At 47.4% G+C, this 14,680-nt stretch overlaps 1 protein-coding gene across 4 annotated transcripts in view; it reads left to right on the top strand.

Moving 5' to 3' along the window:
- KIF3B (kinesin family member 3B) overlaps nt 1-5,893 on the top strand; it is a 41,406-nt gene extending 35,513 nt beyond the window's left edge. For 2 of the 4 annotated variants that reach the window (XM_049650016.1, XM_049650017.1), the window contains exons 8-9: nt 977-1,155; nt 2,041-5,893. In XM_049650016.1, coding sequence (XP_049505973.1) covers nt 977-1,155; nt 2,041-2,137 — 276 coding nt within the window. In that variant the 3' untranslated portion in view covers nt 2,138-5,893. The remainder of the gene's footprint in view (nt 1-976; nt 1,156-2,040) is intronic. The other 2 variants (XR_007461937.1, XR_007461936.1) reach the window with 2 other exon arrangements.
- Nucleotides 5,894-14,680: the final 8,787 nt, after the last annotated feature.

The raw sequence follows: 14,680 nt of genomic DNA, 5'->3' as shown, positions 1-14,680 counted from the left end.
ATCAGGTGGGGTTTTCTATAGTGGAAGGTGAATGATGTATCAGGTGGAATCCTCAGAAGCATTTTTTTTTTTTGTAGCAGTTTCAGAGGGTGTACACCTTGTCCATTATTTCATGTCTCGAAACAGCATGATTTCAAAGCCTACAAATCAAAACATGTGGGTTTCCAGGGGCCTAACCTGATCCAGAGGTAGAATTTAAAGCAGTGGCTCTCAGATGTTGTTAGCAATGGACCCACTCCATTAAGAGAGATTTTAAGCAGCATCTCCATATATAAAGTGGATCGAGGGAGCCACTCCATCTCCCCACCTTCTCCCTGCAGTGGCAACCTCCTGCCCCCTCTGGGGCTCTGGGGCTTGGACTCCACTGGGTAGGAGGACCTGGAGGGAGGAGCTGTGTACCATAGGTGTTCTTCCCTCTACACACCCATCTCGGTGTGTGGGAGCCAGGGAAAGGCCCGCCACAGGATATCAGCTGAGGGAATCCAGCCATAAGGCCAGTTATGAGGCAGGACCCAGTACGACTTTTGAAATGTGGTTATATATGCCACACACCCTCTATATATGTGCTCCAGGCCTGTCTCCTCCCCAAAAGGTTCATCAAAGCTGCTGGGGGTGGTGAGATGATCAGTGATTATGATCTTCTTTATATTTCCTTATATTTTCCCATTGTTTGCAGTAAATGGGTTCTATTTACTCTTTTCCCTGATTATTCCCGTTAGGGTATAATATATGTTCATTGTTTAAAAAAAATTCTTTTTTAAGGAACTAAAGGAAAGCCTAGAGAAGAAGATAAAAATCATCTGTACCATCACCAGGAAAAAAAGTTATAAAACCGTGTCTCTGCAGGCTCTTGGTAGGCTCTGAGTAGCAAGAAATGTGCAGTTCTGTTTTTTGGAGGGGGGGGCGGTCTAGATTGCTTGCGCTCTCTGTGTCTGATTGGAAACCAGCCTCACTGGTTATGGCTCTGTTTCTGCAGGCAGAAAACATCGTGCTGTTAGAGCTGGACATGCCCAGCCGGACCACCAGAGACTATGAGGGCCCCGCCATCGCTCCCAAAGTCCAGGCTGCCCTGGACGCGGCCCTGCAGGACGAAGATGAGATACAGGTGGATGCGTCATCCTTTGAAAGCACTACAAATAAGAAATCCAAGGCCAGGTGAGTGACTTTTGATGACCTGTGGTTAAACAGAACATGTTTGAACAAGGACAAATGAAGGCTGAGGTTTATCGTGGAAGGCTTCACAGAACATGCCAGAAAGTATTGCCATATTGCTCCTGTGTTTATTATTTGTTCCACAAATATTTATGGCTCAGGCATTATGCCAGGTGTTATGAATACCAGAATGCCCGATGTGCCCAGTTCCTGCCATAAGGATCGTGGGTTCTAGTGAAGCAGGGGGCAGTTCTTTGGTCCCCACCAGGTACTAGGCAGTTCTGAGTGCTTAAAAAAAAATTCTCTTCATGATTTCCTGCAAAGACTTAAAAGAGAAATATTATCATCAATCCCATTTTACAGTGTAGAAAACGGAGTCTTAGAGAGTTTGAGAAAGTAGCCACATTCAAGATGTAAGTACAAAGCCAAGGTTTAAACTCAGTGTGTCTGAATCCACCCAGGCTCTGAACCTCAGTGCTGAATTGACTTCATTTAAATAACCTGTTGAATAACCAAGTACTTAATTTGATGCTAAATTAGAAATTCTGCCTTATTAAATTTTGGATTAGAAGTTTAAGGAAAACAAATGGGTAAAAAAGCAAAAATGGAAGAAATTCTACCTGCACACTTAATATTTTTTTACCAATTCGGAGAAGACAGTCAAGATCTGATTTAAATGGAAGAACAGTTTCTGAGAACCAGGTCCCTTCCCTGAGCTGTCACACCCTGGCCACGCACCGAGGGTCAGGCGCTGCCTGACAGTTGAAAGTATACCGGCTCTCAGGCCATTAAGGAAAGGCTCAGGGTCCTTGATGAGGTAAGGCATCTGATCTGTGTCGAAGATAGAGGCAGGGACGTGAAATGTAAACATGTGCTTGACCTTTGCAGGCCCAAAAGCGGAAGGAAGTCGGGACCCTCCTCCTCTTCCTCAGGAACCCCCGCATCTCAGCTTTACCCACAGTCTCGAGGGCTGGTTCCAAAATAAAGCCAGTCCCTCCTCTCCCAGGGTGTAAATAGCATTTGCCTTCTGAGAGAAGAGACAAGCAAAAACCCGCCGAGAGGACTCAAGCCCAAACTCAGAACCGTGCCCCTGGGGAGAAGCTATGGCCTCTTTGCAGATGAACCACCTGAATCTGGTTGAAATGTGCTGGTCCTCATCTGGCACTCAGCAACTCTGGGAAACGCCCTTTAATTAGCATCTCAGAAATGCATGGGTAAGGTAAAGTGTGATAGTCCAAGTGGAAAGCAAGAGAATGACCAGTGACCTTGCTTCCCCTCTCCCTTGCCTTCTCCTCTCCCTTTGCTTAACCTCCCTTCCTCTCACCTCTCCTTTTCTAGCTTATTCTTTGTACTGAGCTCCTTTCTTAGTGAACATCAGGGCAGAATCGGGAGTCACCTGAGCAGGACCAAGTCTTTGGAGCCTCAGGATAAAATGACAGTGAGGTTGAAAAGTAAATGCCCTAGAACTTGAATAGGTGCTTGTTCCTGTAGGTGGAATGAGAATTCTCTTACGGATCCAAGCCCCCGATAGGCATGATCCGAGCACCTCAGTAAGAAGGGGATCTGTCGTTCAGGAACTGCTGAATAAGGAAACGTTTTCCAAGAATGTTGGAAGCAATAGAAATAACATTCCCTTTGCCTCCTTGGAGAGTTTAGGGAAAACAGCTTCTTAAAAACCTTAAAACCACGACCATCCTGTCAAAGACGTAAATCTGTAAGCTGATGCCACATCCATACACTATGTCACTTTACTCTTCATCTGTCACCATCTTTTCCCTTGCACGCATCCTCTGAGTGTCCCTGCCCAGGCCCATCCTCTGCCTCCAGAGCATGCTCAGTCGTGGGCCTGTTTTGTGGGAAAAGGGAGGTCGGCTCTGCTTTCTCTGGTGGGACAAGAGCTGGGGGAACGAGACATACAGTGGCACTTTTGAATTCCCCATTTTGTTCCATATTTGCTTAAGGGTGACCAGGCAGTGCAGAGACAGAGACGTGAGACTCGGGGCAGTGGGAGAGGAAGATATAACGGACGGGAGCAAAGGAGTCCTGCCTGCCTTCAGCAGAACACCTAGAACTGTGGCTCCCTGCAGCCAGAGCCCAAGGTGGGGGCCAGGAGTGGTGGCGTGATTGAATAGGCTCAGAGGAGAGAGTTAGGAATTCCCCTTTACATATACTAGTTTGGTCTGTAAGTTTTAGTTCTTTGTATTATTGAAATTCAAAGCTTCATTTTATGTTGGTCATTAGGTGAATGTTACTCATTTCTGCCCACGCCCCCCCCCCGACCCCAGAGCAGCTCATAAGTGTGTGTGGGTGTGCAAGCACAGTGGTGCCTGTGTTCTTTGAGTGTGTCCATGTGTGTCTGTAAGAGAGAGACCAAGGACTTGTCCAGTTTTAGAAATACACTAATGTGCAGTTGTTGCCTTTGTCTGTATTAAAGGCCCATTGACTGACTAATCCAGGCTGGATGCGCTCCCATGTGAGTGTCTGAGTCCACGAGCCAAGCCTAAGGAGACAATAGGAGTCCCCAGGTTGGCTACCCTGGTGCACCTTGCTGGCACGGTGCCCCAGGAAAGTGGCGACTCAGGTGGGCCTTGAGTTCTATTTTAACTCTGCTGCTGAGTTCCCAGGGCACATTTCTGGATCAGAGCCTGTGGGAAAGAGGAGGTACCAAGTGCAATGTCTTAGCAGTCTACAAATGGAGATCTGGCATCTGGCAGCTTATCTCCTGTTTAGTTACCATTCTTTCTGAACCTGGGGCCCTTGTTAGCAATTCCCAGAGCATAATGGAGCCTTCCCTCATCTTTCTCGGGATCAAACCCTGCTTCCTATTTATTAAGATTTACCTGTTTGAGTAGGAACCGAATGATGAGGTGGATAGTCTAAGAGGGTTGTCTGCCAGGTACACCTGTCTCTTGCACCACATTCCCTCACAGCTAGTCTGAATTCCATAGGCAGAAAATACTCATCTAGCAAATCTGAGACCTGAACACCGCAGTTAACACTGTACCTTAATACTGATGTCTCAAGGTGGTTGTTCTGAGCAAGGGTGGTTGAGTGACCGTGGGACTCTTCTAAGAAGGTGAAAGAAGAAAGGCAAGTTGACAGGCAGGATTATTAAAACAAGCTTGCCTTACACGCAGCTGTGTTCGTCTGGCAGCCTGTGAAAACAAAGTAGAACACCTGTGAGGAGGCGAAGCTGTCCCTCCCCAAGCAGTCTCCGGTGCTTTTCTTCTCTCCAAATGGATCCGATAAATATTTGAATAGAGCAGACAGGAGAGTGTCTTATTGCTACCAGGAAGCTGCTGCTTTGGGCTCTGAACTGAGCCAGCTGTGTAGAGGACCCACCTGGTTTTTGCGCCTGTAGTCATGCTAGAATGTTCCCAGCCATCTGAGGGTCTTCATGCCAGCAGCAGCTAGTGAAGTGTGGAAGCAAGTCTGAATGGGATCTAAGAAGATCATCTGGGAGAAGGAGTTTGAGACTGTGTGCACAACCCCCATCCAGCCCCCTTTTGCTCTGATCAATAGGAATGTATCTGGCTTCATATTTTCAAGTCCCATGTCTCCCAGGTCCCTGGATTCAGAGCCCACGGCCACAAATCATAGGCATGAAGCACTTTCTTGAGACTCTGACCTAATGTTGGATTGTTCCCCGTCGAATGCCTGCATGCTGCTTGAATTGTACCACCCACACCTCCATGACCAAGGGCGTCAGAGAGTTCTGCAGTTCAGGCCTGGGCCACTCTCTGCTTTTCCTGTCTGACTCTTGTAAGTCCTCCCTCACTGAATGTAGAATTGTCGCCAAGTTTTTGAGAAGTGTCGATTCCCCGTGAACATGGGATATCAGTTCTGCCTCACGTTTCCCACTTACGGTCGAGGCTCGCTGTAAACAACACCTTGGGCCATCGCAACACCATCAGTGGACAAAAATGGGGCTATTAATACACTCTAAAAGCCATAATCAAAATGCTCAGAAGGAACTGGATACGGACAGTGGGCCTGGCTATTGTCTACTGCGCAAGGTTTTGCCTGGCACTGTTTGGAAATCTGCCACCTTTCTCCCAGCCCTTGTTTTCTTGAATGAAATGCTTTTGAGATTATTTATGAAAAGAGTGATCCTGGAGCAGGCAGGAGGCAGTGGGCTTTATGGCTCTTTGGAGTTGCTATTGATCGTGACCTTCTCTTTGGCTACCTTTAGACAAAGAATATGCCAATACTTGGGGCTCTAAGTTTTACAATTGATATTTATTTGTATCATCTCTTTGTCTAGGAATGTAAAAGTGATTCTAAACTAAGATGTGTAATAAAAATCAATCAGATTTATTGTACCTACAAAAAGGTGTCCTCATAAATGACTAACGCTTTTGAAAATGACAAGCCCTTGGCTGACACACTGCCACTTTCTTTAAACATTTAAAATTTTCCGGTGAAAGGAGGGTGGGAGTGGAAAATAAAGATTGAGTTGGAATGCTGGCATTACAAAAAAAATAGCAACAGGTAAAGGGACATAAAATGAAGAAAGAGCGACAAAGAAATGCCTCACATGGTTTTCCGTGGAGGCTCCTGAGATAGGCCTGGGCAATAGGCATGACATTTCTTTTAACTTTTGTGTTTTGTGTTTAAAATTTTGTTAAGTTTGTTTCATATTATATTTTAAAATGTGTCCTTTTTTTTTTTTTTTTTTTTTAAACACAAACGTATTTTATGTTATTTACCATCAGGTAAAAAAAGAAATACCAGAAATGGGCCACATGTCGGTCTTGTGGTCTGTCATACACTCAGACCTCTTGGAGTGTCCCCCCAGAGGGTTGAGAAGAGGAAGCACAGACCCTGGACTCTGAGCTGGGTTTGAGTTCTGGTTGTGTTTGCTTACTAGCTATGTGACTATGAGGAATTTAATTTACCTCTTGGGCTGCCTGGGTGGCTCAACTGGTTGAGCGACCAATTCTTGGTTTCGGCTCAGGTCACGATCTCACGGTTCGTGAGTTCGAGCCCTGCCTCAGTTAGCCCCACATCGGGGTCTGTGCTGACAGTGTAGAGCCTGTTTGGGATTCTTTCTCTCTCCCTCTCTCTGCCCCTCCCCTGCTCCTGCTCTCTCTCTCTTTCTCTCTCTCTCTCTCTCTCTCTCTCAAAATAAACTTTAAAAAAAGAAATTTAAAAATCCCTTTAAACAAATAATAATTTACCTCTCTGAACCTTGGTGTCCTTGTCTATAAAATGGGGTAGTAATACCCACTTGCCAGGGCCATTATGAAGATTAGCAGTGCATTTAAAGCAGCAGCACACAAGTATGTGGAGCAGAGCAGCCATTTTAAAATGTGGTTATTGCTGTGATGGGGCCCTGTGTTCAGAAGACACCATGAACAGTGTGTTCAGCAATGACTGGGCATGTTTAGAAAATCCTAGGCCTTTACAGAAAAACTGCTAACCATTTAACAAATATGTGTTAAGTACCTGCTATGTGCCACACTGTTCTGGGCCCTGGATATATAGATGTGAGCAAGACTGTCTTGGTCCCTGGCCACATAGAACTTGTACTTTGATGGAGAGGGAGGCAAGCTGAGTGTTAAAATGCACACAAGTGTACAATTACACATTACGACAGATGCCATGAAGTGATATTATAGCATATTACAAGAGAGTGATAGGTTTCTAATTGGGGTTGGGTGGGTAAATAAGGGAAGGGCTTTCTGAAGAAATGGCACTTACAGAGAGATCTAAAGGATGAGAGATTTGGGGCGCCTGGCTGGCTCAGTCAGTAGAGCATGCGACTCTTGATCTTGGGATCATGAGTTCAAGCCCCACGTTGGGTGTAGAGCTCACTTAAAAAAAAGCGGGGAGGGGGGATGAGAGGTTAGCTGGGTCAGAGAGTTGGGGAGGGAATTTGTGAAGGTCTTGTGGAACAGAGAAACCGAATTTCACAGGGAGGTACCTGCGTTCCTTTCTTACCCTCACTACAGGGAAGCCCGGGGAACTATTAGGGGAAAAAATTACAGCATGAGACTTTAGAAAAACCCAACAGATTTAAAGAGCATAGAGAGAATAGCGTCCTATGTGACTTATTAGGCAAAGGATTTGTAATTGTGTTTCTTCATGATGCCCTCAAACTATGTATAATGTTCCTGTAACACCCTTTCCCCCTTTTCTTCCAAAAAGCTAACCGTAGTTTGGCTTGACCTAAATAATTGTTAGTTTAGAATAATTCAAAATCCATTAGCCAGAAAGCAAGAGTTCAAAGTATGATTTGAAAAATTCTGAGTGGGGGCACCTGGATGGCTTTGTCAGTTAAGCGGCCAACTCTTGATTTTGGCTCAGGTCATGACCTCATGGCTGTGGGATTGAGCCCTGCATGGGGCTCTGCACTGGGCATGGACCTCGCTTAAGATTCTCTCTCTCTCTCTCTCTCTCTCTCTCTCTCTCTCTCTCTCAGATCTCTCTCTCTCTCTCTGCCCCTCTTCCCTGGCTTGCACCGTTTCAAAAAAAGATGACGAAGAAGAATTATGAGTGTGTTCTTGAAAGTGACAGGATTCTGGATAGACCAGGGGCTAATTCATAGGGAGGCACAGGGCAGTGCGGCTGGGCAACTTGGAAATTCCTGTGACTCACCAGGTTGTCTTCTCATCTGCTGGGCTGTTTAAAAAAAAAAAAAAAAAAAAAAAATCAAGAAACTACACAAACCCTGTGTGATTCAGTAAGAAATACATGTTTGGTTTTTGTCCCTGAAGAGCTTCTACAACCCTTGGAATTTCTTGAGTGACAGAGGTGAGTGATAGGAGGATTTTGTGGTATTCCTAACAAGCTCCTTTCAGCCCTGTCTGAGCCTATGCTGATAAAATGACTCTAAGTGGGCCCCTAGATAGCTTCCTAATGAGGGCTGGTTGCCAGAGGAACCAATCGTGTGTGACTGAGAGGGTGGGAACTTTCAGCCCCACCTGCTGACCTGGGGGTGGGGTGGGGGGGGGAGAGGAGCTGGAAACTGAATTAATCACCAATAGACAATGATTTTAATCAATCGTGCCTATGTAATGAAGCCTCTGTAAAAGCCCCTATATGATGAGGGTTCTGAGGGCTTCCAGGTTGGTGAACACATCAAGGTGCTGGGAGGGTGGCGTATCCGAGGACAGCTCAGGGACACCACACCCCTCCCCCCATACTTTGCACTGTGCATCTCTTCCATTTGACCGTTCTTGAGTTGCATCCTTTATAAATTGGCAGTAGTAACTAAAACACTCTCTTGAGTTCTGTGAACTGTTCTAGCAATTATCAAACTTGAGAGGGTCATAGGAACCCCTGCTGTATAGCCAGTTTATAGCTGGGCAGAAGCATAAGTGGCAGCCTGGGACTTGCAACTGGCATCTGAAGTGGAGCAGTCTTGGACTGAGCCCTTAACTTGTGGGGTCTGTGCTGACCCTGGGGAGTGTCATAATTACAGGACACCCAGTTGTTGTCCAGGGAATCAAAGATTTGGTCGTCGAATGGAGAGGAAGAAACCTATCTATTTGGTTGTCAGAAGTGCTGTGAATAATAACAGTTAGCTCTGGAAACTGTATTTTGAACTTCACACTAATGGCTTAAGTCTTGGGCATGCAATTTTGGCAAGCCCTCTTGTACTAGAGTTGCCCTCCGGTTGAAGTTTACCTCGAGAATCTGGTTTCCAAGGACCACGTGGTGGTCACATCTGTCGACTGGGTTGTCAGTGGCATTTGTCAAGGACATAACTGTGGCTCTTGCAGCTGCTCCTGTTTTCTCCTCTTTTTCCATCACCAGAATTGTGGTTAGCCATCGCCAGGTGCCTCAGTTAGGTGACCATCTGGAGACCTGCTTTTGGAGGTGGGGGAATGGGCAGAGAGGTGGTTCACCCGCATCTTCAGCGGGCAGTGGAGCCCTCAGGAACTTGTTGGGTGCCCATTTTTGTGCCGCGTGTCTTGCTCCGCACTGGAGATAGGGAGTAGAATGTACCTGGGCCCTTTGAGGACACAGTTAGGACGTACAAGAAGGCCCGCCTCCCCTCCTTGCACCGCTCTCCCAGCCCTCTGAAGCTGGAGCCACGCAAGCCCTCCTTTTGGTTTCTTGATTGTGCCAACTGCTTCCATGCCTTGGCACCTTCACGTGTGCTGTGCCCTCTTTCTGGAGACTTCTCCCCGCACTTTGGTTGACTGCCTCCTACTCATCTGTCGGGTACCAGTTTAATGACCCCTGTCCCAAGAGACCTTCCCCAAGCATCCATTCTGGTTTCTCCCCATCTTCACCTGGCTGTGCGGTAGCCTCTGTCTTGTTTCCCTCTTAGCCCTTTTCCCAACTTACAATTATGTATTTTTTTGCTTTGGTCTCCCCCCCCACCCCTACTAGACAGTAAGTTCCCCGAGGGCATGTCCTATAGTCTTCTCAAGCTTGACGCTTCTATGAGTTGGGTGGTTCAGTATGTACTGACACCTACAGCTGCTTTTCTGTCAGAGGAAGAGGTGATGTGGCACTCCAGGAAGGAGGGGTGGAGAAGGGCTTTGCAAAGGAGGCAGCATTTGAACTGTGCTCTGTGAAAACGGGTAGGGCTTCACCTGGGAAGGAGGGAGGAGCATGCCAGACAAAGGGAATGATATGAAGGAGCTGCTGGGGAGTTCCTGGTGATTGGGGAACCTGAGAGTGATGGGAGTGAGAATGAGAACTGGGCTGGGAAGGGTCTTGACTCCATGACACAGGCCGAAGACAGAGAACCCTCAAAAGCCTGTGTGTGTGTGTGTGTGTGTGTGTGTGTGTGTGCGCGCGCGTGCGCGCGCACGCATGCCCGTGAATGTGTGTGAAACATGGCCCTATTTACACTTGAGCATTTTCTCCTTAAGCCAGCCTCACATGCTATTATTTCTCTTTGAGATAACAGAAAGCAATTTCACTAAGTGCTGCTTTAAGTTTGCCTGCTGTTCACAGGTTTTCCTGGCTCGGCTGGCAAATTCCATTCTGCAGGGAGCTTTCTCTGGCACAGCGACCCAAGGAATTCCAAGAAGCACTTGAACTTGATTTTAAGGTCTTAGTTTCCTAGGAATGGGACTGAGGCATTTTTCAGTGCGGTGGGCTCGAAGGTGGTCCCTTGGCTGCATTTGGGAACTGAGAAATTGCTGTTGGTTTTGAAATTTCTCCTTGCCCAGTCAACAAAAGATTTATGTCTGCTATTCATTCAAGTCTGCGCTCAGTGTCATGGGCTACAGCTCAGGACCTTGCCCTTCCAGAGCTGCCAGTCCGGTAGGGAATTGCTGCCATTTACAAATAAGTCCAATTCAAGGCGGTCAGTGGCCCCTCTGAGGGGATGCAGAGGGGGTCGAGGCATGAGTGGGGGAGGGGCAAAGAGAGGGAAACACAGAATCCGAAGCAGGCTCCAGGCTCAGAGCTGTCAGCACAGAGCCCGACGTGGGGCTCCAACTCAGGAACCACGAGATCATGACCTGAGCCGAAGTCGGATGCTTAACTGACTAAGCCACCCAGGCGCCCCAAGTAAGGAGCATATTAAACGCAGTGATCAGTCTCTTTGCTGGATTATCTGAGGGGTGGCGAAAGAAGCCAAAGGTTTGGTATTAGATTAATGTATTCATTTTTTGAGTATCTACTATGTTCTAGGCATTGTTCTCGTCCCAGGGATCCAGGATAAAGCCCGTGCACTTGGGAATGTCACATTCTAGTGGTGGAGACAGATGGTTAACAAAGAAGTATGTGTTGGGGCACCTGGCTGGCTCCATTGGTACAGCAATGTCTTGATTTCAGGGTGGTGAGTTCGAGCCCCACGTTGGGAGTAGAGCTTACTTAAACAAAAGAGAAGTATGTGTTATGTCGGGTGTCAGAGGTGCTCTGAAGGGAAACGAGGCAGGTCAGGGGTTAGAGCGTGCCAAGCTGAGGGAGATGGTGACTTAGATTGGGAAGTCAGGGAAGACTTCTCGGCAACAGTGACATTACATTTGAGCAGAGCCCTGAGTGAAGTGAGGGAGCAAGCATGTGGGTATCTGCTCCGGGAGGAAGAGTATTCCAGAGAAAAGGAACCATGGTGCAGAGGCCCAGAGGTGGGAGTGTGTTTGAGGGCAGCAAGGAGGCAAGACTGGCTGGTGGGCAGTGAGGTTGGGAAGGTGGCCATGGCTCAATTCTGAATTGTAAGTGAATTTTATTTTTTAGACCATTGGAAGCTTTTGAGCAAAAGAGAGAAATCTGACAGAAATGCTTTTAGAAGGCTCTCTCTGGCAGCGTTGTAGAGAACAGGTAGGGAGCAACGGGCAAGGTGAGGGACTGCTTGAAGGGGTCCGGTAGTTGGGGGGAGGGACCATGCCTGGGATGACGCGCTGGGGGAGGAGAGGAGAGGAGAGGTTGACGCCTCAGGGTGTGGGTTGATTGCTGGTAACTGGATGTGAGCGGTGAGGGTAGAGGCAGCGGTGGGACCAGCGGTTCCAGGGCGTTTGATCTGAAGCCAGTGGAAATTCCACCACTGCCACTTCCTTCCGTGTGTCCTCCCCCCTTTCAAAATAAAAGGCTTATTAAGGTGTAATTCACCTACCACACAGTGCACCCATTTAAAGTGTATAATTCACTGGTTTTTAGTGTATTCACAGAGCTGTGCAGCCATCACCACCATCAATTTTTTTTTAATGTTTATTTATTTTTGAGAGAGAGTGTACATGAGTAGGGGCGGGGCAGAGAGAGGGGGAGACAGAGGATCTGAGTCAGGCTCTGCGCGGTCAGCACAGAGCCCGACGCAGGGCTCGAACTCACAAACCTGAGCCAAAGTCGGACATTTAACTGACTGAGCCACCCAGGCATCCCACCACCGTCAATTTTAAAACATTTTTCCTCACCCCCAAAAGTACCCATTAGCAGCTGCTCTGCATCTGTTCCCAACTGCAGAGCCTTAGGCGACCGCTAATCTATTTTCAGTCCAGGTCTGGCTCCTTCAGGGTCTCAGAACCCCATTTGGCTCATCTATAACTTCATGGGGGCGATTGTGAGGTTTAAAGGAGAACATGAAGAGAAACATGAAGACATGCCTAACGGGCCAAGCCAACTGGTCTAGCTCTTGGCAAGTCCTCAGGAGGTGCCAGTCCTCCCCGCTGCTCTGGCTCCTGGTTCATCACCTTATGGAAGCAACATGGGCAATGATGAACAGGGTGGGCCCTGGGCCCACGCTGCTGGATGGTGAATTCTGAACTCACCATTACTTGCTTTGCTATAATGGCACAGTTTCTTAACCTCCTTGGGCTCTCAGATTGCTCAACAGTCAAAAAGGGGTCATTGCAAGTACTTTCTAGGTTGCTGTGAATCACTGGGAACAGAACCTGGCACAGAGCAAGAGCTCAGCCAATGGTAATTGTTGCAGCGTTGTTACCATTGTTAGTCAATTCTAAAGTCAGGCTAGGAATGGACATTTCTTCTTTTTCTTTCTTTCTTTCTCTCTTTCTTTCTTTCTTTCTTTCTTTCTTTCTTTCTTTCTTAAGTTTATTTACTTTGAGAGAGAGAGAGAGAATCAGCAGGGAAGGGACAGAGAAAGAGGGTGACAGAGGATCCAAAGCCAGCTCTGCACTGACAGTACAGAGCCCAATGCGGGGCTTAAACTCAGGAACCTTGAGATCATGATCTGAGTGGAAGTTGGACACTTAACCAACTGAGCCACCCAGGCACCCCTTTATTATTTTTCAATATATTTTTTTGAGAGACAGAGAACTAGCGGGGGAGGGGCAGAGAGAGAAGGGGACAGAGGATCTAAAGCAGGCTCAGTGCTAACAGCACAGAGTGAGATCATGCCCCGAGCCAAAGTCAGATGCTTAACTGACTGAGCCACCCAGGCACCCCTTTAAAAAGTTTTTTTTTTAATTATGTTTATTTTGAGAGAGGGAGACAGAGACAGAGTGTGAGTGGGGGAGGGCAGCGAGAGGGGGAGACAGAATCCAAAGCAGGCTCAGGCTCCAAGCTGTCAGTGCACAGCCCGACTCGAGGATCGAACCCACATGTGTGGGTGTGAGATCATGACCTGAGCCGAAGTTGGATGCTCAACTAACTGAGCCACCCAGGTGCCCCGGCACCCCCCCCCTTTTTTTTTTAGAGAGAGGGAAAGAGAGAGACAGAGAATCCTAAGCAGTCTCCACGCTGTCAGCGCAGAGCCCAATACTGGACTCAAGCTCATGAACTGTGAGCTCATGACCAGAGCCAAAGTCAGATGCTTAACCAAAGGAGCCAATGGACATTTCTGAATCCAGATGGTTGCAGAGCTAATGGAGAGAGAGAGAATCCATGGGTCTATTTGTAATGTTGTCTTCTTGTTGGATCTGTACCTTTGCCAAAGTCACTTGTTTCAGCTAAGCCTCAAGTTGCTTATCTGTAAAGTGGGGGTAAAAGTCATTCTTACTTCACAGGGCTCTGTGGAGAATTTAGTGACCTACTGAGCAAGCACTGTTTGCCAAGCACTGTTGTGAACACAACAGGGAAAAAACCTTGCCCTCCTAGAGCTGTGTGGAGCTAGAGGAGAGACCCAGAAAGTAATAATCACAAGGGTCATAATACTCACAATAAATAAAATATACATGAAGAAGAGATAGTATATGTAAACCACCCGGTGCCTGGCCTGTGGCGAGCACTTCATGAATGGTAGCTATTACAATCACTAAGTGAAAGCACTTTGTAAAGCAGGGCAGCACAGCAGAGAGGTAGGTCTCCTTGTGACAGACTGCGTGAGATGTTGCTTCATTTAAGCTTTACCTCATCTCTGCCCAATTAAGTTTCATTCGGCTCCAAGGCCCCTCTCGAATTGCCTGCTTGCAATCCTTGTCTCTTATGGCGTAGAGCTTTCTTCCCTCTTCTTTTCAGCCAGCATTTAGCGAACGCCACTTTTGCTGGCTGCCAGGGCTGTGAAGCAGTAGGGGTGTGGTTAGGAGGGAGATTGGGGGGAGCCCAGAGACCAGGCAGAGGAGAGCCAGGCTGTGTAAGAGTATGGCTGCCTTGGTTTTATGCTGCCAGGAGAGACCCTGAAGGCTTCTAAACTAGGTGATAAAGTTAGAAGATAGACGAAGACTTCACAATATTCTTGCTTAAATACATTTCAATAAAAGTAGACATTTGCATTATGGTCAAAAGCGTAATCTGTATTTAAGCCCCATCAAGCGTGGAGATATGAGGACTTGTGGAAGTGCAAAGACCTCAGGGCAAATAATGTCTCAAGGTGAAGACGGTATGCTGCTAGATCAGCGAGAAGTGCGGCAGAATGGAGCAGGGAGGTTTCGGAACTGGGTAAACCTGGGTTAGCACTTTTTACCAGCAGCAAGCTATTCCACCTTGGTGAGAGGGTAAATATCAACCCCTCAGCTTTCAGAGTTGCTGAAAGGATTAAAGAAAACATCCACCAAGTGCCTGACACTTACTAGGTGCATGATAAGAGGCATACATTATTATTTTACATTTATTTATTTTTGAGAGACAGAGAGAACGAGTGGGCAGGGGGCAGAGAGAGAGGGAGACGCAGAATCCGAAGCAGGCTCCGGGCTCTGAGCTGTCAGCACAGAGCCGGATGTGGGGC

Source organism: Panthera uncia (genome assembly GCF_023721935.1).
Source record: "Panthera uncia isolate 11264 chromosome A3 unlocalized genomic scaffold, Puncia_PCG_1.0 HiC_scaffold_11, whole genome shotgun sequence".
Lineage (NCBI taxonomy): Eukaryota > Metazoa > Chordata > Mammalia > Carnivora > Felidae > Panthera > Panthera uncia.
Note: the sequence above shows the minus strand (reverse complement) of the source record. Positions and strands in the feature narration are given on the sequence as shown.